This window comes from Lichenostomus cassidix, unplaced genomic scaffold (genome assembly GCF_008360975.1).
Source record: "Lichenostomus cassidix isolate B80296 unplaced genomic scaffold, HeHo_3.0 HiC_scaffold_40, whole genome shotgun sequence".
In the NCBI taxonomy this organism is placed as follows: Eukaryota; Metazoa; Chordata; class Aves; order Passeriformes; family Meliphagidae; genus Lichenostomus; species Lichenostomus cassidix.
In genome coordinates, this window is record NW_028147459.1 from 2,765,495 (window position 1) to 2,793,481 (window position 27,987).

Genomic DNA, 27,987 nt, shown 5'->3' on the forward strand with positions numbered 1-27,987 from the left:
ATGGGGTGTGAGGGGAGCCATGGTGGCAGCGCATCCCTCATGAGCCCAACCCTTCACACCTGTCCGCAACCCTTCACACCTGTCCCCAGCCCCTCATACCTGTCCCCAACCCCTCTCACACCTGTCCCCAACCCCTCACACCTGTCCCAAATCCCTCACACCTGTCCCCAGCCCCTCACACTTGTCCCTGTCCCCTCACACCTGTCCCCATCCCCTCACATCTGTCCCCGACTCCCCTCACACCTGTCCCCAGCCCCTCTCCCTCTTGTCCCCTCCCACCTGTCCCCATCCCCTCTCACACCTGTCCCCAGCCCCTCACACCTGTCCCAAATCCCTCACACCTGTCCCCAACCCTCACACCTGTCCCCAGCCCTCACCTGTCTCACACCTGTCCCCAGCCCCTCTCACACCTGTCCCCAACCTCTCACACCTGTCCCCAGCCCCTCTCCCTCTTGTCCCCTCTCACCTGTCCCCAGCCCTCACACCTGTCCCCAACCTCTCACACCTGTCCCCAGTCCCTTCACACCTGTCCCCAGCCCTCACACCTGTCCCCAGCCCTCACACCTGTCCCCAGCCCCCCACACCTGTCCCCAGTCCCTTCACACCTGTCCCCAACCCTCACACCTGTCCCCCCAGTCCCTTCACACCTGTCCCCAGTCCCTTCACACCTGTCCCCAGCCCCCACACCTGTCCCCAGCCCCTCACACCTGTCCCCAGTCCCTTCACACCTGTCCCCAGTCCCTTCACACCTGTCCCCAACCCCTCACATCTGTCCCTGACTCCTCTCACACCTGTCCCCAGCCCCTCTCACCTGTCCCCATCCCCTCTCACCTGTCCCAACCCCTCTCACCTTCCCTGTCCCCTCCCACCTGTCCCCATCCCCTCTCACACTGTCCCCAGCCCTCACACTGTCCCCAGCCCTTCACACCTGTCCCTGACCCCTCACACCTGTCCCCAGCCCCTCTCACCTGTCCCCGGCCCCTCACACCTGTCCCTGTCCCCTCACACCTGTCCCCAGCCCCTCACATTTGTCCCTGTCCCCTCACACCTGTCCCTGTCCCCTCACACCTGTCCCCAGCCCCTCTCCTGCTGTCCCTGACCTCTCCCATGCCATTCTGGACACGTGGGCAGCGCTGTCCCCTCACCCCCCCGTTAATCCCCGATAATCCCCGGCAGGGACGAGCTGGGACGAGCCCTGGGGAGGCCCTGGAGAGACCCTGGTGCCCACAGACCCCTGAAACCCCCCTGGACACCCCTGAAACCCCCCCAAGCACCCCCAGGACCCCCCTAAGCACCCCAAAACCCCCCTGAACCCCCCTAGATACCCCTAAACACCCCCAACCTCCTCAAATCCCCCCAGTCCACCTCCTCGATGCTCCTAAACCCCAACAGACCCCACAAATCCCCTTGAAAGTCCCTCGGACCACCCTCCTCCCCCTCTGCCAGGCACCCCAAACCCTCCCAGACACCCCAAAACACCCCCAGGTGCCCCCCCAGAAACACCCCCCGGATTTCCCCACCATGTCAGAGTCAGAGGAGAATGGAGAGGGTGAGTCTGGGGGGGATATGGGAAAAATGAGGAGTCAAGGGGGGTCCCTGAGGGCTTGGGGGGTCCCTGAGGGCTTGGGGGGTCCCTGAGTGGTCTGGGGGGCTCTGGTGTATGGGATGGGGCTTCAGGGATGGTCACAGTGTGTCTGGGGGTGCCAGGGTTGGAAGGGTTGGAGGTCCAGGATGATTTTGAGGACCAGGAGGGGTTGGGGGTGTCCTGGAATGTTGTTGGGGGGTCCAGGAGGGGTTGAGGGTTTCAGGAGGGTGAGGGGTTCCAGGAGGGGTTGGAGGTGTCCTGGAATTGTTTGGGGGGTCCAGGAGGGGTTTCAGGAGGGGTTGAGGGGTTTCAGGAGGGGTTCAGGGGGGCTGTCCAGAAAGATTTGGGGGATCCAGTAGTAATTCGGGTGGGGGGCAGGAGGGGTTTGGGGGTTTCAGAAGGACTTGAAGGGGTTTCTGCTCTGTGGGATCGAGGTGTTCAGGGGTGGTCCTTGTTCTTCTGGGGTGTCCAAGGGTTAGAGGGTCTTGGGAGAAACCCCAGAAGGGTTTGAGGGGTCCAGAAAGGTTGGGGAGGGTCCAGAAAGGTGTTGGGGGGGTCCAGAAAGGTTTGGAGGGGTCCAGAAAGGTTTGGGGGGTCTCTCCCCACCCCCTTGACCACCCTGTCCCCTCCCCAGGCCCCCCCAAGGAGCTGTCCCCCCTGGTCGAGGCCATGGGGCAGCCCCTGGGCTGGGGGTCCAGCGATGGCGCCGGGGGGGCGGCGGGCGGGGGGACACCCCCGGGCCAGCGGCAGCGCCGACCCCCCCACCCCAAACACAAGGGCCAGGGGGGCACCGGGGGGGTCCATCGCTCCCCCCGCGCCCTGTTCTGCCTGCGCCTCAACAACCCCATCCGCCGGGCGGCCATCAGCATCGTGGAGTGGAAGTGAGTGGGGGGCTTGGGGGGCTTTGGGGTCACCATCAGTGTTGTTGAGTGGGGGGCTTTGGGGGTCACCATCAGCATCGTGGAGTGGGAGTGAGTGGAGGACTTGGGGGCTTTGGGGATTTGGGGTCACCATCGGTGTTATTGAGTGGGGGCTTTGGGGTCACCATGAGCATCATGGGGTGAGAATGAATGGGGGCTTGGGGGCTTAGGGGTCACCATCAGCATCATGGAGTGGAAGTGAGTGGGGGCTTGGGGGCTTTGGGGGTCACCATCGGTGCTGTTGAGTGGGGGCTCGGGGGCTTTGGGGTCACTACCAGTGCTGTTGAGTGGGGGCTTGGGGGTCACCATGAACATCATGGGGTGAGAATGAGTGGGGGCTTGGGGTTTAGGGGTCACCATCAGCATGGTGGAGTGGGAGTGAGTGGGGGGCTTGGGGGGCTTTGGGGGTCACCATGAGCATCACGGGGTGAGAGTGAGGGGGGTCTCGGGGGGTTTGGGGTCACCATCAGCATCGTGGAGTGAAAATGAGTGGGGGGCTCAGGGGGTCACCATCAGCATCATGGAGTGGAAGTGAGTGGGGGGCTTGGGGGGTTTGGGGGTCCCTGGAGATTCCCCCACCCCTGCTGCTCCCCCAGGCCCTTCGACATCCTCATCCTCGCCACCATCTTCGCCAACTGCGTGGCCCTGGGGGTCTACATCCCCTTCCCCGAGGATGACTCCAACGCCTCCAACCATAACCTGGTGAGCCCCCAGACCCCCCAAAGCCCCCAGACCCCCCAAAGCCCCCAGACCCCCCGAACGGGGTCACTCCCACCCCATCAGTGCCCGAGGAGCCTAAACTGGTCCCAGTTTGGTGCTGGGAGAGCACTGGGAAAGGGGGGGGTTTCACCCCACCACCCTGGGCTGGGCTGGGGGCTGCGGGTGACACTTTGGGGACACGGTGGGGTGGCACTGTGGGGACCTGGCGGGTCCCTGTGTCACACGTGTCCCCTGGCACACCCTGTGCCGCTGCTTTAATCCGCTTTGGCAGGCCGGGGGAGATAATCCCGGCTGAGCTACCCGGACAGCCGCGGGGGAGGGGGAGACCTGAATGTCCCTTGTCACCCCGAGCGAGGGACACTGGGGCTGCACACCCCAATATCTCCATGGCTTGACCCACAAAGGAAGGGGACTCTGGGGACTGTCCCCATATGTCCCTGTCATTTGTCTCTAGGCAGAGGGAAAGCCGAGGGGGTGGCAGGGAAGGTCCCCAAGCGTTCCTGTCCCTTGTGGTCAGGGGAGGGGACACTGGGAGGTGTGAGGGGCTGGTGGGGCTCCCAAGTGTCCTTGTCCCCAGAGGGAAGGGGATGCAGGGGGGTTCCCAAGTGTCCCTGTCCCCAAAAGGGGACAAACATCCCTGTCTCTTGTCCCCAAAAGGGGTCAAACATCCCTGTCTCTTGTCCCCAAAAGGAGACAAACATCCCTGTCTCTTGTCCCCAAAAGGGGACAAACATCCCTGTCTTTTGTCCCCAAAAGGGGACACACATCCCTGTCTCTTGTCCCTCAGGAGAAGGGGACACCGTGAGGGGATCCCCAAACAACCCAGGGGATGCTGGAAGGGGTGAGGGTCTCCAAATGTCCCTGATCCCCAGGGAGGGGGACACTGTGGGTGACAGAGGGTGTCCTGAAATGTCCTCCCGGGGAATAGGTCACTGTGATTCCAGGCTGTCAGGGCAGGAGGTGTCCCCAAAAGGGACACTGTGGGGTGGTGACATCCCCAAAAAGGGGGTGTTGATCCCCAGGCTGCTGTGCCCCCCAGGAGCAGGAGGTGTCCCCAGAAGGGGACACTGTGCGGTGGTGACATCCCCAAAAAGGGGGTGTTGATCCCCAAAAAGTTGACCCCTACCTGCTGTGCCCCCAGGAGCAGGTGGAGTCCCCAAAAAGGGACACTGTGGGGTGGCGATGTCCCCAAAAAGGGGTTGTTGATCCCCAAAAAGGGGGTGTTGACCCCCAGGCTGCTGTGCCCCCAGGAGCAGGTGGTGTCCCCAAAAAGGGACACTGTGGGGTGGCGATGTCCCCAAAAAGGGGGTGTTGATCCCCAAAAAGTTGACCCCTACCTGCTGTGCCCCCCAGGAGCAGGTGGAGTCCCCAAAAAGGGACACTGTGGGGTGGTGACGTCCCCAAAAAGGGGGTGTTGACCCCCAGGCTGCTGTGCCCCCCAGGAGCAGGTGGAGTACGTGTTCCTCATCATCTTCACGGTGGAGACCTTCCTGAAGATCATCGCCTACGGCTTGGTGCTTCACCCCAGCGCCTACATCCGCAACGGCTGGAACCTGCTGGACTTTGTCATCGTCATCGTGGGGTGAGCGGGCTGGGGACACTCACACACGGTGAAATTGTTAAAAAAATGCATTAAAATCGTTAAAAACCCACGTTAAAATAGTTAAAAACCACGCTAAAATCGTTAAAAAACACGCTAAAATCGTTAAAAAACACGTTAAAATCGTTAAAAAACACGTTAAAATCGTTAAAAAACATGTTAAAATCGTTAAAAAACATGTTAAAATAATTTAAAAGGCACATTAAAATAATTTTTCAAACATACATTGAAATAATTTAAAGAACACACATTAAAATCATTATAAAAACACACTAAAATCTTTTAAAAACACATTAAAATATTTTAAAAACACATTAAAATCATTAAAAACACATTGAAATCATTAAAAACACACATTAAAATAATTTAAAAACACATTGAAATAATTAAAAAACAAATTAAAAAAATTAATGAAGCACTTTAAAATAATTTAAAAACACATTAAAATAATTTAAGAACACATTAAAATCATTAAAAAAAATTAAAATAATTGAAAAACCACATTAAAATCATTAAAAAACCACATTGAAGTCATTAAAAAACCACAAATAAAATCAACACTGAAAGTACAATCTTAACTTAGAGCAACAACAAAAAGTCAATTACACTGAACAGGTAGAAAAGTGAAAAGTTTGTCACACTGAATCTGCAAATAACACAACACAACACGGAACAAAAGGACGAGTTACACACAATCTGCCTCTAGAACTTTCCCTACAATTACAACACAAACACTCTGTCGCTGTTGAATCGCTAGCAGAGTGAAGAAACCAGGCAGAGTCTCAGGTGGCACAAATCTGAATTAATTAATTCATTTTAGAACTTATATAGACTTTCAAAGGTTGTCCAAACTGGGCCAATTCAAAACCTCCCCCTAGGCCGACTGGCCAGGCTTGAACCACCTTGTCTTTCCAGAGACCTTTTCAATAACATCCAAACTTTATCTTTATTTATAAAAACACAAGAAGAAGAGAAAATTCCCATGGGAAAGTCTGTGTTGCCATGTGGCTAGCACAGGTCTTTCCCATGGGTAATCCTTTTGTGTTTTATAAATAAAGATAAGGTTTGGATGTTATTAAAAACAGTGTCCCAAGATCTGGACGGTGCAGACCTGGCCAATCAGGCCTAGGGGGAGGTTTTTGACTGACCAATCTGGGTGACCTTTGAAAACTCTATATATATGATGAAATCAAAGCAATAAAAGCCTTTTCCTTCTTGCCACTGAGAACTGGATTCTTCTCTCTGCTAGCGGCTCAACAGCGAGATTGCCACAACACTTTACTATCATTTTTCTTTAAAAACAAACCGTTAAATGCTTTGTGACCCTGATGTCGGCAGGCTGTTCAGCGTGATCCTGGAGCAGGTGTCCCACAAGCCGGGCGAAGCTCACCACATGAGCGGCAAGCCCGGCGGCTTCGACGTCAAAGCCCTGCGCGCCTTCCGCGTCCTGCGCCCGCTGCGCCTCGTGTCCGGCGTGCCCAGTGAGCCCTGGGGGACACAGCGGGGGTTTGGGGTCACCCCCGGCCTCCTGCCCACCCGCCCTGTGTCCCCCCAGGCCTGCACATCGTGCTCAACTCCATCATGAAGGCGATGGTGCCGCTGCTGCACATCGCGCTGCTCGTGCTCTTCGTCATCATCATCTACGCCATCATCGGCCTCGAGCTCTTCATCGGCCGCATGCACAAGACTTGCTTCTTCATCGGCTCTGGTAGGGACAGCAGGTCACCTCGTGGGTCCCCTGCGGGCCCCAGGACCCCACAGGAGTGGCTCAGTGCTCCCAGGTGTCCCAGGATCCCTCAGGGACACCCAAACTGAGAGCACCCTAAAGCCACCGAGACCCCTCTCCAGCATATAGGATCCCTCAGGGATACCCAAACTGAGAGCACCCTAAAGCCCCTGAGGCCCCTCCCCAGCAAATAGGATCCCCAGGGACACCCAAATTGAGAGCACCCTAAAGCCCCTGAGCATCTCCCCAGCATATAGGATCCCCCAGGGACACCCAAATTGAGAGCATCTTAAATTTCCTGGGCACCTCACCAGCATATAGGATCCCTCAGGGATACCCAAACTGAGAGCACCCTAAAGCCCCTGAGCACCTCCCCAGCATATAGAATCCCCCAGGGACACCCCAGCAGGTTTTGGGGCTCTTTAACACACTGAGACCACCCTAAAGCCCCCTCCCCACCATATAGGATCCCCCAGGGACACCCCAGCAGGTTTTGGGGCTCCTTAGCACACTGAGACCACCCTAAAGCCCCTGAGACACTAATGTCAGGGGTGTGAGTTGGCAGGAGGGACGAGAGTGAGCAGTGGGGACAGGAATGGTGTTAGTGCTGGTGAAGAAGCTCAGGGACAGGAATTGTCAGTGGGGACAAGAGTTGATCATGGGGACAAGAGTGAACCGTGGGGACAGGAATTGTTAATGGGGACAAGAGTTGACTGTGGGGACAAGAGTTGACCATGGGGATAGGAATTTTCAGTGGAGACAAGAGTTAACTGTGGAGACAGGAATTGTCTGTGGGGACAAGAGTTGACCATGGGGACAAAAGTGAACCATGGGGACAAGAGTTGACCATGGGGACAAGAGTTGACCATGGGGACAGAAATCTTCAGTGGGGACAAGAGTTGACCGTGGGCACAGGAATTTTCAATGGGGATAAGAGTTGTCAGAGGGGACAAGAGTGAACTGTGGGGACAGAAATTGTTAATGGGGACAAGAGTGAACCATGGGGACAAGAGTTGACCATGGGGACAGGAATTTTCCATGGGGACAAGAGTGAACCGTGGGGACAGGAATTGTCAGTGGGGACAAGAGTTAACTGTGGGGACAGGAATTGTCTGTGGGGACAAGAGTTAACTGTGGGGCAGGAGCTGTCAGTGGGGGCAGGAATTGTCAATAGAGACAAGAGTGAACCGTGGGGACAAGAGTGAACTGTGGGGACAAGAGTTAACCATGAGGACCAGAGCTGTGTGACAGCAGTGCCAGGCCACACCCAGCTGTCACTAGAGCCCACTGTCTCCTGTCCCCAGACCTGGAGTCAGAGGAAGACCCCTCTCCCTGCGCCTTCTCGGGGCACGGCCGCGCCTGCCTGCAGAACAACACCGAGTGCCGCGGCCGCTGGGAAGGTCCGAACGGGGGAATCACCAACTTCGACAACTTCTTCTTCGCCATGCTCACCGTGTTCCAGTGCATCACCATGGAGGGCTGGACGGATGTGCTCTACTGGGTGAGACCCCCAGAAATTCTCACACCCATCCCTGAGCCCCCCAGAATCCTCACACCCATCCCTGAGCCCCCCAAAGTCCATACACACCTCCCTGAGCCCCCAAACCCAGTGCAGCACCATGGAGGGCTGGACAGATGTGCTCTACTGGGTGAGACCCCCGAAATCCTCACACCCATCCCTGAGCCCCCCAAAATCCAAACACACCTCCCTGAACCCCCAAATACCCCACAAACATCCCCGAGCCCCTCAAACCCTCCCCAAACATCCCTAGGGCCAGGACAGACCCCCAAATCTCTCTGCTGGGTGTCACTGGCCTCACCTGAGGGCAGATTTGGGGTCACCCCCAGACTCCCCCCATCACCCCAAATCTCCCCCGCAGATGCAGGATGCCATGGGCCACGAGCTGCCCTGGATTTACTTCGTCAGCCTTGTCATCTTCGGCTCCTTTTTTGTCCTCAACCTGGTGCTGGGGGTGCTGAGCGGGTGAGGAGCCATCAGCGGGGTCAGGGGTCAGCAGTGGGGCAGGAGAGGCGATTTTGGGGTCACACCTGTGCCCCCCTGGCCAGGGAGTTCTCCAAGGAGCGAGAGAAGGCCAAAGCCCGCGGGGATTTCCAGAAGCTGCGGGAGAAGCAGCAGATGGAGGAGGATCTGCGGGGCTACATGGATTGGATCACCCAGGCTGAGGACCTGGAGGGCGATGAGGAAGATGGGGAGCATGAGAAGCACCGTGAGTGGGGTTTGGGGGGTCTGGGGGGAGCACGGGGTGCCCCCAGATGCTGAGCACCCCAAAAATCTCCTTTCTCACAGGCCTGACTGCTGAGGACCTGATGGGGAAGCGAAAGCCACGGCTGAAGTGGTTGCGCCATGCCAGTCACTCCACGGATACTCATGGTACCCAGGGCACCCCGAATTCCCTGGGGCACCCCGAATTCCCTGGGGCACCCCGAATTCCCTGAACTTGGGCACCCCAAATCCCCTGAACCTGGGTACCCTGAATTCCCCAAACCCAGGCACCCCAAATCCCCCGGGTCACCCCAAATTCCCCAAACCTGGGCACCCCTAATTCCCTGGACCAGGCATCCCTAAATTCCCCAAACCCAGTCATCCCAGATTCCTCAAACCTGGGCACCCCTAATTCCCCAAACCCAGGCACCCCAAATCCCCCAGGCCACCCCAAATTCCCCAAACTTGGGGCACCCCTTATTCCCTGGACCAGGCATCCCAAATCCCCCAAACCCAGGCATCCCAAATTCCCCAAACCTGTGCACTCTGAGTTCCCCAAACCTGGATACCCCAAATTCCCCAAACCCGGGCCCCCTGAATCCCCCAGACCTCGGCACCCCAAATTCCCTGTATCTGAGTACCCCTAAATTCCTCCAACCCGGGCACCCCAAATTCTCTGAACTGGGGCACCTTGAGTTCCCCAAACCCCGCTACCCTAAATTCCCCAAATCTGGACACCCTGAATTCCCTGAACCTGGGCACCCCATATTCCCTGAAACCGGGGACCCCTAAATCCCCCATCCCCGGACTCCCCAAGCCCCCCAGGGCTGACCTGTGCCCCCCACCCCAGCCAGCCTTCCGGGCAGCGAGACCACCTCAGTCAACACGGAGACGGTGGGCGAGGAGGAGGCGCCGCCGACCGCCTGTGACCGCTGCCTGTGAGCCCCGGGACACCCCACAGACCCCTGGGACACCCTACAGACCCCTGGGACACCCCACAGACCCCCGGGACACCCCACTGACCCCCGAGACACCCCACAGATCGCTGGGACACCCCACAGAGCCCCGGGACACCCCACAGAGCCCAGGGACACCCCACAGATCCCCTGGACACCCCACAGATCCCCGGGACACCCCACAGATCACTGGGACACCCCACAGATCCCCGGGACACCCCACAGATCCCCGGGACACCCCACAGACCCCTGGGACACTCCACAGAGCCCCGGGACACCCCACTGACCCCAAGGACACCCCATAGACCCGTGGGACACCCCATAGACCCCCGGGACACCCCACAGAGCCCCGGGACACCCCACAGACCCCTGGGACACCCCACAGATCGCTGGGACACCCCACTGACCCCCGAGACACCCCATAGACCCGTGGGATACCCCACAGACCCCCGGGACACCCCACAGACCCCCGGGACACTCCACAGACCCCTGGGACACCTCACAGATCCCCGGGACACCTCACAGATCCCCGGGACACCCCACAGACCCCTGGGACACCCTACAGACCCCTGGGACACCCCACAGAGCCCAGGGACACCCCACTGACCCCCGAGACACCCCACAGACCCGTGGGACACCCCACAGACCCCTGGGACCCCTCTAGGACCCCAAAACTGACACCTACAGCACCTGAAAACCATTTGGGATCCTCCCAAAGCCCCCTCGTAGCCCCCAGTACCCGGGGGACGCCACCCCCCAACCTTTGTGCCCCCTGAGACCCCAAAAGTGACCCACACAGAACCTCAAAGCCATCTGGGATCTCCCCACAGCCCCAAGGATCCCCCACACTTTCCCTCAGGACCCCAAAAGTGACCCCAAGATACCTCAACCCTCCACAGCCCCAGGGACCCTCTAAGCCCCCCCGTCCCACACCCAAATCTGACCCCAGTGCCCCCATAAAGCCCCCCCAGATATCCCCCCACGGCCAAGGGACTCCCCTCCAGCACCCCCAAAATTTGGGGTAACTCTGTGCTTTTCCCTCCCCAGGGGCAAAATTACAAAGACAAAATTCTGGTGAGTGGTGGGAAAGAACTGAGGGTGTGGAAAAAAGGATGGGGGGCCTCAGTGGGGCTCCCCTAAATCCTCCCAACCCCTCTCACCTAACCGGGGGTCTTCTGTGTCTCTGTCACCCCCAACCTCCCCTCTGTCCCCAAAACTTCATCACCCCCACATCCACCTATCCCGTCCCACATCCTTCCACCCTTTGTCGCCCCCCAAACCCTCCTGTCGCCCCCCAAACTGCCCCGTCGCCCCCCAAACTCCCCCCTTGTCGCCCTCACCTCCCTTGTCGCCCCAAACTCCCCTGTCGCCCCTAAAACCCCCAGAATGCCTCCCAAACCCCTGCCGCTCCCAAACCCCCTTGTCGCCCCCAAATTCCCCTTGTCGCCCCCAAACTCCCTCTGTCGCCCCCAAACCCCTTGCCGCCCCCTGGGCCTCCCTGCCGCCCGCCAAACCCCCTGTCGCCCTCAAATCCCCCTTGTCGCCCCAACAAACTCCCTCCTGTCACTCTCGCTAACACTCCCTTTGCCTCAAACTTCCTCTGCTGCCTAAATCATTTGGTTATCTCTTAAATTCAGTTGCTCCTAACTCTTGCTGCCTCTCTAAACCTTCTTCTTGCGCCTCTCTAACTCTCTTTGAGTCGCCTCTCTCAACTCTCTGCCGCCTCAAATTTCTTTGTCGTCCCCTAAAATCCCACTGCGCCTCTCTAAACCCTCTCTGCTGCCCTCTGTGCCCAGCTCCCTGAGCGCCCAAACCCCCTGCGCTTCTGAACTTCCTCTGTTACCTCTAAACTCTCTGGCTGCCCCCAAATTCCCTGAATGCCCCCAAATTCTCCTCTCTTGTCACCTCTAAACCCTCACGCCCAACCCCTGTCGCCCCTCGAACTCCCTGTCGTCCCCAAACTCCCCTGTCGCCCCCGGCACCCCCCTGTCGCCCCCCAAACCCCTTGCCGTCCCCCAAACCCCTTGTCGCCCCCCAAATTCCCCCCTTGTCGCCCCCCAAACTCCCCTTGTCGCCCCCCAGGCGCCGCCTGCGCCGCCTGAACCGCCTGTGGCGCCGTCGCTGCCGCGCGGCAGTGAAATCAGTGTCGTTCTACTGGACTGTGCTGCTGCTGGTGTTCCTCAACACGCTGACCATCGCCTCCGAGCATCACGGACAGCCGCCCTGGCTCACCGAGACACAGGGTATGACCCCTGGACCCTCCGGTGATCCCCGGGACCCCCCGGTGTCCCCCGGTGACCCTCCAACCATCCAGTGCTGCCTGAGACCCCTCGGTGCTCCCTAAACACAAAGTGTCCCCCAAACTCAAAGTGTGTCCCAAGCCCTCAGTGTCCCCCAAACCCAAAGTGCCTCCCACCACCTCCCAGTGCCCCCCGACACCCCCTAATACCCCCCAACACTCCCCAGTGCCCCCCGACACCACCCAATACCCCCCAACACTCCCCAGTGCCCCCCGACACCCCCCAATACCCCCCAACACTCCCCAGTGCCTTCCAAACCCTCCAGTTCTCCCTGAGATCCCTCGGTGCCCCCCAAACCCAAAGTGCCTCCCAAATGCCCTCTGAGATCACCCAGTGCCCCCTCAACCCCCCAGTACCCCTCCAACACCCCCCAGTGCCTCCCCAAGCCCCCTAGTGCCCCCCGACCCACCCCAGTGCCACCCCAAGCCCCCCAGTGCCTCCCCAACCCCTCAGTTGCCCCCCAAACCCTCGCTCTCCCCCAACGCCCCCAGAACTCGGGGTTCCGCCCCGCTCCCGGTGTTCCCAACACCCTCCTGGTGTCACCCTGGCCCGGGGGGCGGCGGGACCCGGCGGCTGGGTCCTGTCGCCACCCGCGGTGTCCCCGCGCCCCGCAGCGTACGCCAACAAGGCGCTGCTGTCGCTGTTCGCCGCCGAGATGGTGCTGAAGCTCTACGCGCTCGGCCCCTCGTGCTACTTCGCCAGCTTCTTCAACCGCTTCGACTGCTTCGTGGTGTGCGGGGGAGTGCTGGAGACGGCGCTGGTGGAGCGCGGGGCCATGGAGCCGCTCGGCATCTCCGTGCTGCGCTGCGTGCGCCTGCTGCGCGTCTTCAAGGTCACCCGGTGAGGGACAGCGTGGGGACAGCGCGCTGACACAGTGTCCCTAAGCCGTGGCACCCTAATGCCCTGATTCCTCGATGCCCCAGGAGGGTGACAGCTAAACAGTGCCACACCCCGATGTCCCAAAACCGTGACACCCCAACACTGTGACACCCCGATGCCCCAACACCCTGATGTCCCAAGGGTGGGACACCCCAACACCACAACACACCAGTGCCTCAAAGCCGCGACACCCCAATGCTCCAACACCCTGATGTCCCAACACCACAACACCCCGATGTCCCAAAACCAGGACACCCAAACACTGTGGCTCTCCAGTGTCCCAACACCACAATGTCCCAATGCCATGATACTGCAATGTCCTAATGCCATGACACCCCAATGTCTCAATTCCCAAACACCCCAATGCCCCAACCCCGCAGCATCCCAACCCTGCAATGTCCCAATGCCATGATATCCCAATGTCCCAATGCTGTGATGCCCCAACCCTGCATCATCCCAACCCCACAATGTCCCAATGCCCCGACACCCCAGTGTCCCAACCCTGCAATGTCCCAATGTCCCAATGCCCAAACACCCTCTGCCCCAACGTCCCAATGGCCCAACCCCACAGCATCCCAACCCTGCAATGTCCCAATATCAACACCCCAATTCCCAAACACCCCAATGCCCCAGTCCCACAGCATCCCAACCCCACAATGTCCCAAAATCCAAACACCCCAGTGCCCCAACACCCCAATCCCACAGCATCCCAACCGTGCAATGTCCCAATATCCAAACACCCCAATGCCCCAAAACCCCAGTGCCCCAACACCCCAATGCCCCAACCCCACAGCATCCCAACCCCACAATGTCCCAAAGCCATGACACCCCAATGTCCCAACCCCACAGTGTCCCAACCCTGCAATGTCCCATCATGGTGACACCCCAATCCCGCAACACCCCCATCACTGGCTGTTGGCTCTGCACTGACCCCACAGCCCCTTCCCAGTGCTCCCAGTAACCCCAGTGTCCCGCAGGCACTGGGCATCGCTGAGCAACCTGGTGGGGTCGCTGCTGAACTCCATGAAGTCCATCGCCTCCCTGCTGCTGCTGCTCTTCCTCTTCATCATCATCTTCGCTCTGCTGGGCATGCAGCTCTTCGGGGGTCGTTTCAGCTTCGATGAGACTCAGACCAAGCGCAGCACCTTTGACACCTTCCCACAGGCCCTGCTCACCGTGTTCCAGGTACCCCACAGCTGGGGGACCCTGAAATCCCACAGGGAGACCCCAAAGGAGGTCCCTGAAATCTGTGGGAGGCTCTGAAAGTTGTGGGGAGACCCCAAAATGCATGGGGGACCCTAAATCCATGAGGAGATCCTAAAACTTTGGGGAGCCCATAGTGGGAAACCTCAAAACCTGAGAGAGGCTCTGAAAGTTGTGGGGAGATCCCAAAATGCATGGGGGATCCTAAACCCATGAGGAGACTCCAAAACTATTGGGAACCCCAAAATTTGTGGGATACCTCAAAACCTATGGGGGACCCTGAATGCTGCAAGAGATTCCAACATCTGTGGGGAATCCTGAAATTCCGTGGGGCCCCTAAACCTGTGGGGAGACCCCAAAATGCATGAGGGATCCTAAACCCATGAGGAAAGCCCAAAATGATGGGAAACCTCAAAACCTGTGGGAGATCTCAAAACCCGTGGGGGACCCTGAAAGCTGAGAGAGACTCCAACATCTGTGGGGAACTCTGAAATCCTGTGGAGAGACCCCAAAACCCAGGAGCTCCCCTCAAACCATCCCATCACCAGCCTGCAGCCACTGCAGGGTGACACTGTGCCCTCAGAACTGGAAGGTGACTCAGAACGGGGAGGTGGAGCTGTACTGGGAGCACTGGGAGCACTGTTGGGGGGTGCTGGGGGTGGCACTGAGGTTTTGGGGTGTCCCCCGTGTTTGGGGACCCCCAACCCCTGCAGATCCTGACGGGGGAGGACTGGAACGCGGTGATGTACGATGGCATCATGGCCTACGGTGGCCCCGTGTTCCCCGGGATGCTCGTCTGCGTCTACTTCGTCATCCTCTTCATCTGCGGCAACTGTGCGTGGGCAGGATGGGAACTGGGGGCACTGGGAGGGACTGGGGGGGACTGGGGGCACTGGGAGAACTGGGAGGGACTTGGAGGGACTGGGGCACTGGGAGGGACTGGGGCACTGGGGGCACTGGGAGGGACTGGGGGCACTGGGAGAACTGGGAGGGACTTGGAGGGAGTTGGAGGGACTGGGGCACTGGGAGGGACTGGGGGGACTGGGGCACTGGGGGCACTGGGAGGCACTGGGGAGCACTGGGAGGGACAGGAAGGGACTGGGAGGCACTGGGGGCACTGGGAAGGAGTGGGGGGACTGGGAGGATCTGGGGGCACTGGGAGAGACTGGGGGCACTGGGGGAACTGGGAGGGAGTGGGAGGGACTGGGGCACTGGGGGCACTGGGAGAGACTGGGGAGCATTGGGGGCACTGGGGTTACTGGGGAGACTGGGGGTACTGGGAGCACTGAGGGCACTGGGAGGATATTGCAGGGACACTGGGAGGGACTGGGGGCACTGGGAAAGACTGAGGGCACTGGGAGGATATTGCAGGGATACTGGGAGGACACTGGGAGCACTGCTGAGCCCTTCCCTCCCCTCAGACATCCTCCTCAACGTCTTCTTGGCCATCGCCGTGGACAACCTGGCTGACGGTGACAACATCAACTCGGGAGGGGACAAAAAGTGAGCCCTGGGGACTTTTGGGGGGTGATGGAGGGGGGGCTGCCCGACCCCTGGGGGGTCCCCAACCCCCGGGATCCTCTGGTTGAGCCCCCCTTTGTCCCCCAACCCAGGGAAAAGGCCGGGGAGGCTGAAGCTGGGACAGGGAGCCAGGATGTGGCTGTGAAGGTGAGTTGGCGGTCCTGGGAGGGGGTTGAAGGTGAGTTGGGGGTCTTGGGGGGCTGAGTGTGAGTGGGGGGTCCTGGGGGGTCCTAGGGGGTACCCCCACCCCTCCTGGGTGTGCACAGCCCTCATCCCCCTCCCCTTTCCTCCCCAGGTTGAGGGGGATCAGCCGGAGGAGGAGGGGGAGGAGGAGGAGGAGGAGGAGGGGAATGAGGAAGGTGAGTGTCACCTGCCTGGACATCAGGGGACACGGGGGGGTGGCAGTGGCCTGATGTGGGGGTCCCTGGAGGGGGGGTGTGACAGTCCTTGAACGTCAGGGTCCATGGGGAGGTGACAGTGCTGTGACATGGGGACCCTGCAGGGGGATGGCAGTGCCTGGAGTGGGGGTTCCCACAGGGGGGTGACAAAGGGGGACCCTGGGAGGTGACAGTCCTTGACCATGGGGTTCCCTGGAGGGGTGGGGGCTCCCTGGGAGGTGACAGTGCCCTGATTTGGCAATCCCTGGAAGGGGAAGATGGTGCCATGAGGGTCCCTGAGGGGTGACAATGCCCGGACATGGAGGGTTCCTGGGAGGTGACAATGCCCAGACATTGGGGGTTCCTGGGAGGTGACAATGCCCAGACATGGGGGTCCCTTGCAGGTGACGAGGAGGCTGGGGGGGAGCGTGACAGCCTGGGGAGGGCCAGGCTGGAGTCCCTGGAGGAGCCCCCCAAGCCCAAGGTGACCCCAATCCCCGAGGGCAGTGCCTTCTTCGTGCTGAGCAGCACCAACCCGTGAGTGGCACTGGGAGCACTGGGGACACTGGTGTTGGCAGCACTGGGAACACTGGGGACACTGGGACTTGAGGCTTTGAGAACAATGGGGGAGTGAGGACACAAGGGACATGGAGGGACTGGGGACAAACTGGGAGGACTGGGAGCACTGGGATTGAAACCGAGAGCACTGGACTGGGGACATGAACAGTGGGGAACTGGGGACAAACTGGGAGCACTGGAGACACTAAGAGCAACACAGGGACTGGGAACACAAACTGGGGGGACTGGGGGCACTGGGAATGGAGGGCTGGGGACACTGAGGACACTGGGAGCACTGGGAATGGAGAACTGGGGGCACTGGGAGCATTGGCAGCCACTGGAGGCCCGGAGGGACTGGGAGCACTGGAGGGCTGGGGAGACCTGGGGTACTGGGAACACAAACTGGGGCAGACTGGGAGCACTGGGACTGGAGGGCTGGGGACACTGGGGGCACTGGGACTGGAGTGCTGGGGGCACTGGGAACACTGGGAGCACTGGGAATGGAGAACTGTGGGCACTGGGAGCGGAGAACTGTGGGCACTGGGAGCACTGGCAGTCACTGGAGGGCTGGGGGGATTTGGGGCACTGGGAACACAAACTGGGGCAGACTGGGAGCACTGGGGACACAAACTGGGGCAGACTGGGAGCACTGGGAGCTGACCTTTTCCCGGCGCAGGCTGCGGGTGAAGTGCCACGCCCTGATCAACCACCACTTCTTCACCAACCTCATCCTCGTCTTCATCATCCTCAGCAGCATCTCGCTGGCCGCAGAGGACCCCGTGCGAGCCCACTCGCCCCGAAACCACGTGGGCTACTGGGCAAACTGGGCAAACTGGGAGGGACTGGGGGAACTGGGGGGTGTGGGGGGAATCCGCCCTGTAACCTTGTGGGATATGGGATCTGCTCGCCTGGAGTTGGGGGGCAGAAATGGGGGACTGGGAAGGGCAGGGGGGGGAGGTGGGGGAGATCTGGGTGGGTTTGGGGTGTCCTGGGAGGCTGGGGGGGTTTGGGGGGGTTTGAGAGGGGTCGGGGTCACCCCATTTTCCCCCCACCCCAGATCCTGGGCTACTTCGACTATGCCTTCACCTCCATCTTCACCGTGGAGATCCTGCTCAAGGTATGAGGGGGGCTCCCAGGGTTTGGGGTGGGATTCCCCAGGGTTTGGGGTGGGATTCCCCAGGGTTTGGGGTGGGATTCCCCAGGGTTTTGGGGTGGGATTCCCCAGGGTTTTGGGGGGGAATTCTCCAGGGCTTACGGTGGGATTCCCCAGGGTTTTGGGGTTTCCTCAGGGTTTTGGGGGGGAATTCCCCAGGGTTTGGGGGTTCCCAAGGTTTTGGGGTCTCCAGGGATAGGATGGGTTCCGAATTTGGGGCTCACAACCTCCCGCAGATGACGGTGTTCGGCGCCTTCCTGCACAAAGGCTCCTTCTGCCGCAACTGGTTCAACCTCCTGGACCTGCTGGTGGTCGGCGTCTCCCTCATCTCCTTCGGCATGCAGTGAGCTGGGGGCAACTGGGAGCACTGGGAGGCACTGGGAGGGGCTTAGCTCAACACTGGGGGCACTGGGAGAGTACGAGGTATGGCACTGGGAGTACTGGGACCATTGCTGGGGATGGGAGAAAAGAGTGGCAGTGCTGCTGGAGGCACTGGGGATGTTACTGGGAGGCACTGGGAGCATTACTAGGGGGCACTAGGGCATTATTGGGAGCACTGGGGACGTTACTGGGAGCACTGGGAGCATTACTGGGAGCACTGGTGTGTCCCTCTGCAGCTCCAGCGCCATCTCGGTGGTGAAGATTCTGCGAGTCCTGCGTGTCCTGAGGCCACTGCGAGCCATCAACAGGGCCAAGGGCCTTAAGGTGGGCAACTGGGAGAACTGGGAGCACTGGGAGGAGGCTGTCCCCATTGTCCCTGTGTCCCCAATGTCCGGAGGTAGCAGTGTCACAGGTGTCCCCAGCACACAGTGGCCTCAGTATCCCTGTTGTCCCCATGTCCCAGTGTCCTTGCTATCCCTGTGTCCTAGTGTCCCCATATCCAGGTGTTCCCAGTGTCCCTGTTGTCCCCATGTCCCAGTGCCCTTGACATCATCCCATCTCCATCCCCGGCATATGGTGTCCCTATGCCCCAATGACACCCCTGTCCCTATCCCCATGCCCCAGTGACACCCCTGTCCCTGTCCCCAGCACGTGGTGCAGTGTGTGTTCGTGGCCATCCGCACCATCGGGAACATCATGATCGTCACGACGCTGCTGCAGTTCATGTTCGCCTGCATTGGGGTGCAGCTCTTCAAGGTGGGGCTCTGAGGTGTCCCCAGACCCCCCGAGAGTCCCCAGCACCCCCTGAGGTGTCCCCAGACCCCCTGAGGTGTCCCCAGCCCACCCTGAGGGGTCCCCAGCCCACCCCGAGGGTCCCCAGCACCCCCTAAGGTGTCCCCAGCCCACCCTGAGGGGTCCCCAGCACCCCCTGAGGTGTCCCCAACCCACCCTGAAGTGCCCCCAGCACCCCCCGAGGGTCCCCAGCCCCCCTGATGGGTCTTCACCCCCCGAGGGGGCTGAGGGTCCCCCTGACCCCCTGATCCCCCCAGGGCAAATTCTACAGCTGCACTGACGAGGCCAAACACACGCCGGGAGAGTGCAAGTGAGTGTCTGACTGACCCAAAAGCTGACCCCACACCCTCCAAACTGACCCCTGCACCCCAAACTGACCCCTGCACCCCAAAATGACCCTACAAATCCCCAAATGCATCCCTGCACTCCCCAAACTGGCCTCACACCCCCAAATGCAACCCATATGCCCCAAAATGACCCCAAAACCCCCAAACTGACCCTTGGTGTACAAGGATGGGGATGTGTCCCACCCGTCAGTGGTGGCAGTGTCCTGTTGCGGATTGGGGTCTCACCCTGGCTGTCCCCTGTCCCTGTCCCAGGGGGACATTCCTGGTGTACAAGGACGGTGATGTGTCCCACCCATCGGTGAGGGAGCGCCTCTGGCTCAACAGCGACTTCAACTTCGACAACGTCCTGGCGGGGATGATGGCTCTGTTCACCGTGTCCACCTTCGAGGGGTGGCCCGCGTGAGTCCCTGGGCTGGCCGTGGGGACACTGCCACCCAGCAACAGGGACACCTCCCCAGCCCCGTGTCCCCCCAGGCTGCTGTACAAGGCCATCGACGCCAACGCCGAGGACCAGGGGCCTATCTACAACTACCGCGTGGAGATCTCCATCTTCTTCATTGTCTACATCATCGTCATCGCCTTCTTCATGATGAACATCTTTGTGGGCTTCGTCATCATCACCTTCCGGGCGCAGGGCGAGAGCGAATACCGCAACTGCGAGCTCGACAAGAACCAGGTCAGGGGACGTGGTGGCCCTGCGGTGGCCCTCTGGTGTCCCCATGGCCCTGCAGAGTCCCATATCCCTGTGTCAGCCCCGTGTTCTCACAGCATCCCCATGATGTCCCCACACTGTCCCCATGCCATCCTCATGTTCCCACAGCAGCAGCGTGTAGAGGAGCAGCAGGGTGGTGGTGTCCCCATGTCATCAGGGTGTCCCTGCAGCCACAGTGCCTGGGGAGGAAGCAGGGTGGCTGTGTCACTGCAGTGTCCCTTTTCCATCCCAGTGTCCCCTTAGCAGCAGTGAGTGGTGTGGCAGTGGGGTGGTCATCTCCCTGCGGTGTCCCCAAGCCATCCCCATGTCCCCACAGCTCCTGTGTGTGTAGGAGCAGTGGGGTGGCCGTGTCCCTGCAATGTCCCCACGCTGTCCCCACAGTGGCAGTGTGTGTAAGGGCAGTGGGGTGGCCGTGTCCCTGCAATGTCCCCACGCTGTCCCCACAGCGGCAGTGTGTGTAAGGACAGTGGGGTGGCCGTGTCCCTGCAATGTCCCCACATTGTCCCCCCAGCAGCAGTGTGTGTGGGAGCAGTGGGCTGCCAGTGGGGTGGCCATGTCCCTGCAATGTCCCCATGCTGTCCCCACAGTAGCGGTGTACGTAAGGGCAGTGGGGTGGCAGTGGGGTGACCGTGTGCCCCCCAGTGTCCCCGCAATGTCCCCACGCTGTCCCCACAGCGGCAGTGCGTGGAGTACGCGCTGAAGGCGCAGCCCCTGCGCCGGTACATCCCCAAGAACCGCACGCAGTACCGCGTGTGGGCCATGGTCAACTCTACCGCCTTCGAGTACATCATGTTCGTCCTCATCCTGCTCAACACCATCGCCCTGGCCGTGCAGGTGAGGGGGACACCTGGGGGGACCGAGGGGTCATGGGGGGACAGTTCCAGACCCCCGTGTGTCCCCACAGCACTACGAGCAGTCGAAGCCCTTCAACTACGTGATGGACCTGCTCAACATGGTGTTCACGGGGCTCTTCACCGTGGAGATGGTGCTCAAGATCATCGCCTTCAAGCCCCGGGTATGCTGGGGGGCTGTCACAGGGTTGGGGTGACACTGTGGGGTCACACAAGGGGGGATATCACAGGGCAGGGGGTCCTCACCACCTTTCTCCCCCAGCATTACTTCTGCGACGCCTGGAACACCTTTGATGCCCTCATCGTGGTGGGCAGTGTGGTGGACATCGCTGTCACCGAAGTCAACGTGAGTCACCCTCTTCATCCCCTGGCCAGGGGAGATTTTGTGGGGGTCCTGGATGTCTGGGTCTCCCCTTGTCCATGTCCTCATGTCCATCTGTTTGTCTTCATCATCTCATCTCCATGATCTCCATGATCTCCATGATCTCCATCATCTCCATCTCCATCATCTCCATCACCTCCATCATCTCCATCATCTCCATGGTCTCCATGACCTCCATCTCCATCATCTCATCTCCATGATCTCCACGATCTCCATCATCTCATCTCCATGATCTCCATCATCTCCATCGCCTTATCTCCATGATCTCCATCTCCATGATCTCCATGATCTCCATCACCTCATCTCCATCATCTCCATCATCTCCATCACCTCATCTCCATCATCTCCATCTCCATCACATCTGCATGTGACATCAGAATGGGGGACATGTCGGTGAGGTACGGGGGGTGTCCCCAGCTGGCGGATTTTTGGGGGAGGTTTGCAGGGGTTTTGGGGTGCCCCTGACCCCCCTCCCCACAGAGCTCGGAGGACAGTTCCCGCATCTCCATCACCTTCTTCCGGCTCTTCCGCGTGATGCGCTTGGTGAAGCTGCTCTCCAAGGGCGAGGGCATCCGCACGCTGCTCTGGACCTTTGTCAAGTCCTTCCAGGTGGGATGTGGGGGACACTGGGGGACACAGGGGAGGGGACACGGAGGGGACAGCACCCCTCACCCCCCACTCTGTCCCCAGGCCCTGCCCTACGTCGCCCTGCTCATCGCCATGATCTTCTTCATCTACGCTGTCATTGGCATGCAGGTGAGGGGTCTGGGGGGAGCCTGCCCAGGTGAGGGGGAGGTGACGGGCGTGGGGGGTGATGTCCTGCCAGCCCCAGGCCACCCAGACCCGCCCTGTCCCCCTCAGACCTTCGGGAAAGTGGCGCTGCAGGACGGGACGCAGATCAACCGCAACAACAACTTCCAGACCTTCCCCCAGGCTGTGCTGCTGCTCTTCAGGTGGGGCTGAGGGGCTGGAGGGGCCTGGGGGGGTCGAGGGGGGTCTGGGGGGCTCTGGGTTTCCCGTGGGACTTTGGAGCTTCCTCTAGAAACAGGTGTGTCCCATGGGGTGCAGGTGTGTCATGGGGGGTACAGGTGTTCCCCATGAAGGGCACAGGTGTGCTCCAGGGGTACAGATGTGTCCCGTGGGGTGCAGGTGTGCCACAGGGGAGGCGTGGCAGGAGATCATGCTGGCCAGCCTGCCGGGCAAGCGCTGTGACCCCGAGTCGGACGCAGGCCCAGGGGAGGAGTTCACCTGCGGCAGCAACTTCGCCATCGCCTACTTCATCAGCTTCTTCATGCTCTGCGCCTTCCTGGTGAGAGATGTGGAGGGCCATGGCCCCATAGCCCTGCCCCATAGCCCTGCCCCACAGCCCAGCCCCACAGCCCCTGCCCTGCCCTGCCCCACAGCCCTGCCCCACAGCCCTCAGGAGCCCCTGAAAATCCCAACCCCTCTTTACCCCACAGATTATCAACCTGTTCGTGGCTGTGATCATGGACAACTTCGATTACCTGACGCGGGACTGGTCCATCCTGGGCCCGCATCACCTGGATGAGTTCAAGCGTGTGTGGTCCGAGTACGACCCTGCGGCCAAGTGTGTAACTGTCCCCCTGTCCCCAGCTGGGGGGTCCAGGTATCCGGACCACCCGTGACCCCCTGACCCCCCCAGGGGCCGCATCAAGCACCTGGACGTGGTGACGCTGCTGCGCCGGATCCAACCCCCGCTGGGCTTTGGGAAGCTCTGTCCACACCGGGTGGCCTGCAAGGTCTTGGAGGGGTCCTGGGGGGATCTGGGGGGGTCCTGAGGGGGAGCCACCCAGATTCATCCCCCTCTTGTCCTCTCCTCAGCGGCTGGTGGCCATGAACATGCCCCTCAACTCGGATGGGACTGTCACCTTCAACGCGACACTCTTCGCTCTGGTTCGCACCTCCCTCAAGATCAAGACAGAAGGTTGGGAGCTGGGGGGAGTCCAGGGGGGACCAGGGGACAGCAGGGGGTGACAGTCACGGCTGTGTGTTCCCCCCACCCCGTGTCCCCTCCCTCCAGGGAACCTGGACATTGCCAACAAGGAGCTTCGTGCTGTGGTCAAGAAGATCTGGAAGAGGACAAAGCCGAAGCTGCTGGACGAGGTCATCCCCCCGCCCGAGGGTGTGTGAGGGCCTTGTCCCCTGCCCTGTCCCCCACAGACCCCCAGCTGCCCCCTGACCCTCCGTGTCCCCCAGAGGAGGAAGTCACCGTCGGGAAGTTCTACGCCACCTTCCTGATCCAGGACTATTTCCGCAAGTTCCGGCGGCGGAAGGAGCGCGGGATGCTGGGTGCCAACGCGGGACCCAGCAATGAGTGTGCACTGCAGGTGCGACCCCTCCCCGTGGGTGGGCGTGGGGGGTCACAGGTGTCACCAGGTGAACCCCCTGACCCCCCCGTGTCCCTCCCAGGCCGGGCTGCAGACGCTGCAGGCTTTGGGACCTGAGATGCGCCGGGCACTGAGTGACCTGGAGGGGGACGAGGGCGGCGACGCCCCTTCGGAGGAGCCTCTCACCTATGCTGTGAGCCCCGCCCCACCCTGGCCACGCCCATCGGCCACACCTGTCCCATGGCCACACCTGCCCAAAAGCCACACCAAATGGCCGCACTTAACCCATGGCCACACCTGCCCCAAAGCCACACCAAACGGCCACACCTGTCCCATGGCCAAACCTGCCCCATGGTCACACCCACTGGCCACACGCCTACTCCAAAGCTACACCAAATGGCCACACCTGTCCCGTGGCCACACCTACCAGCCACACACCTGCCCCAAAGCCACACTGAATGTCCACACCTGTCCCATGGCCACACCTATCCACCACACCTGCCCAAAAGCCACACCGAATGTCCACACCTGTCCCATGGCCACACCTATCCACCAGACCTGCCCCAAAGCCACACTGAATGGCCACACCTGTCCAGTGGCCATGCCCACTGACCCCACCTCTCTCCGCAGGCCCCCGAGACACTCTACGGCTCAGCACCTGGCTCCCCCCTGCTCTCCGAGCCGCCCCCCGCCCCCAGCCCGGCCCCCACCGAGGGGGAGGACCCCGCACCCCCCTCCCATGGTGGCAGGTACGGGGGGCTGGGGACACCCCGACACGGGGCAGGGGATCCCCGGGGAGGGCGGGGGTGCTCATGGCGCTGTGCGCAGGCGGCGCTCCGACGGTGGGGAGCAGGACGAGGAAGCCCCCGCCGAGGACGTGGAGGAGCCGGTAGGGGACACGGGGGACATCAGCCACGACGAGGAGCTGGAGAGCTCGGCACCGCCCCGGCACCGCTGGGCTGGGGACAGGTACCGCGACCCTCGCGACCCTGGGGGTGACTCCCATCCAGAGCGGGGGTCCCGTCAGCCCTTGATGCTGTCCCCGTGCCACACTGCCGGGACCCCCGAAAGGCAGGATGTGTGCCTTTAAACTGGGGAGGGGGCACTGGTGGGACCTGTCCCGGGAGGGGATGCTCCTGTCACCCCCTGACTCCCTGTTCCCCCAACCCCCGACTGACCCCCTGTTCTTCCCCAGGCTGCCGGGACCCCCGCGCTGGGCGGCGGAGCTGCCCCGGGGAGGGTCGCTGCCGCTGCCCCCTCGACACTTCGCGCTCGGCAGCGGCGCCCGGGAGGGGCAACAACTGAAACGGCGCCGCCTCCTGCCCCCCACCCCCGCGGGTACGGACGGCGCCGGGGAAAACGGGGAGGGGGCAAAGGAGGAGGCGGGGCTCCAGTGAGACCCTCCGAGTTCGGCCTCGGGAGTGCTGACCGAGCTCCGGTAGCCCGGGGCGGCTCCCCGGTAGCCCAGGAAGGGCCCTGAGGCTGATGGTAGGGGAAGATGACCCTGCCTAGTGCCCCGGAGAAACCCGAGGGGGAAGGGTCCTGTCCGGTGTACCCTGTTAGCCCGAGGGGTCTTTGAAAAGCGGGGGTGACCCCTTCCAGTGCTGTCCGATTTCCCGGAGGGTCCCTGGGTGGGAGCTGACCCTACCCAATTTCCCGGAGGTTCCCTGGCCAGGGTGGGTGACCCTGCCCGGTTTCCCAGGAGTGCCTGGCCGGGGGCTGACCCTACCCGGTTTCCCGGGGGTTCCCTGGCCGGGGGCTGACCCTGCCCGGTTTCTCGGAGGGTCCCTGGCCAGGGCTGACCCTGCCCGGTTTCCCGGAGGTTCCCTGGCCGGGGGCTGACCCTGCCCGGTTTCTCGGAGGGTCCTTGTCCGGGGGTTGACCATGCCTGCTGCCCCCCAGGCCGGAAGCCCTCGTTCACCATCCAGTGCCTGCGGCGCCAGGGCAGCTGCGAGGACGAGCCCATCCCGGGCACCTACAACCCCTCGGGCCCGCCCGGCCCCGCACGCCCGCAGGTACTGCTGGAGCGGTGGGGGACACACGAGGAGGGGACACCCTCACCGTGTCACCCCCGCACTGACCACTCCTCGTCCCCAGGGCTACGGCAGCTCCGAGACCTGGCGCCTGGGGGGCTCTTCTCAGGCCTGGGCAGCCCCGGCCCGCGGGCACGTTCTGTACGCACCGCTCATCCTGGTGGAGGGGGCTCCTCCGGGGGGCGCGGGGGGCAGCCTGCCTCCCCTCAACCGCTGGTTCCCCCCGGCGCCGCTCCGCCTGCGGCCCTGCGACGCCCTGGCCCGAGGCTCGGCCGACAGCCTGGTGGAGGCTGTGAGTGTGGGGACATGGGGGGGACACGGGGTGACAGCCTGGTGGAGACTGTGAGTGTGGGGACATGGGGTGACATGGCTTGGGTGACAGCCTGGTGGAGGCTGTGAGTGTGGAGACATGGGGGGGACGTGGGAGGGACATAGGGTGACACAGCTCGGCCAACAGCCGGGTGGAGGCTGAGTGGGGGACATGGGAGAGACATGGGGGGACACGGGTGACAGCCTGGTGATGCTGTGAGTAGAGGACATGGGGGGACACGGGGTGACAGCCTGGTGAGGCTGTGAATGCAGGGGGGGCATGGAGGAGAAACACTGAATGGGAGATGGTGGGGGGACATGTAGGGGACATGCGACAGGGACCTCTCACAGGCTGGCCAACAGCTTGGTGGAGGCCATGAGTGAGGGGGGGACACATAAGGGGGACACTGGGGACACGGATGGGGACAGCCAGCGCCTTGGCCGACAGACTGGTGGAAGCAGTGAGAGAGAAGGGGGACACAGTCCCGTGCCCGGTGCCGGTGCCAGCGCCTCCCCCTCGCCCCCCTCCAGGTGCTGATCTCAGAGGGGCTCGGGCTGTTCGCCCGCGACCCCAAGTTCGTGGCCGTGGCCAAGCGCGAGATCGCGGACGCGTGCGACATGACGATGGACGAGATGGAGAGCGCGGCCGCCGACCTGCTGACCCGGCGCCGCGCACCGCCCGCCCCCGCGCCCGCGCCCGCCGTCTACAGCGACGAGGAACCGCTGCGGCCACCGGCGGAGGAGGAGCTGGCGGACGAGATGGGTTGGGCCGGCGGGGTGTAGAACCCGGGACGGGCACCGCGGGGCCGAGCGGGGATCCGGGTATAGAAACCGGGGCCGGCACCGCGGGGCCGAGCGGGGATCCGGGTCTAGAAACCGGGGCCGGCACCGCGGGGCCGAGCGGGGATCCGGGTCTAGAAACCAGGGTCAGCACCGCGGGGCCGAGCGGGGATCCGGGTCTAGAAACCAGGGTCAGCACCGCGGGGCCGAGCGGGGATCCGGGTATAGAAACCGGGGCCGGCACCGCGGGGCCGAGCGGGGATCCGGGTCTAGAAACCAGGGTCAGCACCGCAGGGCCGACCGGGACCGGGGATCCGGGTATAGAACTCGGTGCTGGGACCACGGAGCCGACCGGAACCGGGAATCCGGGTCTCGAACCCGTGGCGAGCACCGCCGGGCTGACCGGGGATCCAGGTCTCGAACCCGATACCGGCACCGCAGCGCCGAGCGACGATCCGGGTCTCGAACCCATGGCCCACACCGCCGGGCTGACCGCGGATCCGGGTCTCGAACCCGCGTCCCGCACCGCGGCACTGGGCGGACGCGCTCTAGGACCCGGGAGCTCCACCGTATGGGGGCGATGTTACCTCAGGGAAAAAAAGGGATTTTTATCAAAAAGGTTTTTGGTTTTTTCCTTACACAGGGAGGGTTTTCCTGTGGAAAAGGGGTGTTTGCCTCAGGGAGGGGGTTGTTCCTGGAAAAAGGTGGGTTTTTCCCTCAGGAAAAGGGGTGTTTATGTCAAAAAAAAGAAAGTTTTTACTCAAAAAAAAAAAAGTGTGTTTTCCTTCAGAATAAGCAAACGGTGTTTCCCTAAAAAAAAGAAATTTTCCTCAAGAAAAGATGAGTCTTACCTCAGGGAAAGGGAGGTTTCCTCAAAAAAGGGAGTGATTTACCTCAAAAATGAGGATTTTTTTTTTTTGTCTGGAACACAGGTAACTCTTGGGGGGAAAGTATCATCAGAAAATGAGTTTTTTCCTCAGGAAAAGAGGTATTTACCTCAAAAAAAGTTTTTTCCTCTAAACCAAACCCCAAAACCACCAACCAACCAGTTTGTCCTCAAAAAGGGAAGTTTTTATCTCAGGAAAACGGACATTTCTTAAAAGGATGTTTCTTCTCAAAAAGGAAATTTTTACTCAAAAGAGGGGAGGAAAAAATGGGTTTTTTACCTGCTCAAACAAAAAAGAGGAGTTTAACTCAGGAAAAGAGACATTTACCTCCTGGGGAGGGTGAAGTGTTCTAAAAAAATGAATATTCCCTCTTGAAAAGGGATAATTACCTAAAAAAACCCCAAAAAACCCAAAAAAACCCCACTTTAAAAACAGTTTTGCCT

General features: G+C 61.0%; 1 protein-coding gene across 1 annotated transcript; it reads left to right on the top strand.

Moving 5' to 3' along the window:
* The first annotated feature begins 1,493 nt into the window (after positions 1–1,493).
* Positions 1,494–26,731, top strand: LOC146422568 (voltage-dependent L-type calcium channel subunit alpha-1D-like). The gene is made up of 47 exons (XM_085046213.1): positions 1,494–1,549; positions 2,220–2,466; positions 3,102–3,207; positions 4,668–4,807; positions 6,164–6,306; positions 6,381–6,533; positions 7,856–8,052; positions 8,432–8,535; positions 8,619–8,779; positions 8,860–8,943; positions 9,626–9,713; positions 10,779–10,805; positions 11,814–11,974; positions 12,646–12,871; positions 13,888–14,095; positions 14,827–14,947; positions 15,535–15,616; positions 15,727–15,781; positions 15,930–15,993; positions 16,416–16,548; positions 17,246–17,375; positions 17,627–17,686; positions 17,959–18,065; positions 18,340–18,427; positions 18,752–18,859; positions 19,153–19,205; positions 19,495–19,641; positions 19,717–19,918; positions 20,630–20,788; positions 20,859–20,969; positions 21,068–21,151; positions 21,668–21,796; positions 21,878–21,943; positions 22,049–22,140; positions 22,337–22,496; positions 22,648–22,775; positions 22,851–22,947; positions 23,030–23,132; positions 23,229–23,330; positions 23,405–23,535; positions 23,618–23,728; positions 24,166–24,284; positions 24,364–24,504; positions 24,731–24,873; positions 25,438–25,550; positions 25,633–25,860; positions 26,409–26,731. The coding sequence occupies exons 1-47, from the start codon at positions 1,522–1,524 to the stop codon at positions 26,658–26,660; spliced, it is 5,892 nt and encodes a 1,963-aa protein (XP_084902339.1). The 5' UTR covers positions 1,494–1,521; the 3' UTR covers positions 26,661–26,731.
* The last annotated feature ends 1,256 nt before the right edge of the window (positions 26,732–27,987 follow it).

Bases quoted from the DNA above. Each gene is read 5' to 3' on its own strand.
- LOC146422568 (XM_085046213.1), top strand. From the start codon at position 1,522: ATGTCAGAGTCAGAGGAGAATGGAGAGG. The intron at 19,206-19,494 runs GTGAGTGTCTGA...TCCCTGTCCCAG, and splicing joins CACACGCCGGGAGAGTGCAA to GGGGACATTCCTGGTGTACA. The intron at 21,152-21,667 runs GTGAGTCACCCT...CCCTCCCCACAG, and splicing joins TCGCTGTCACCGAAGTCAAC to AGCTCGGAGGACAGTTCCCG.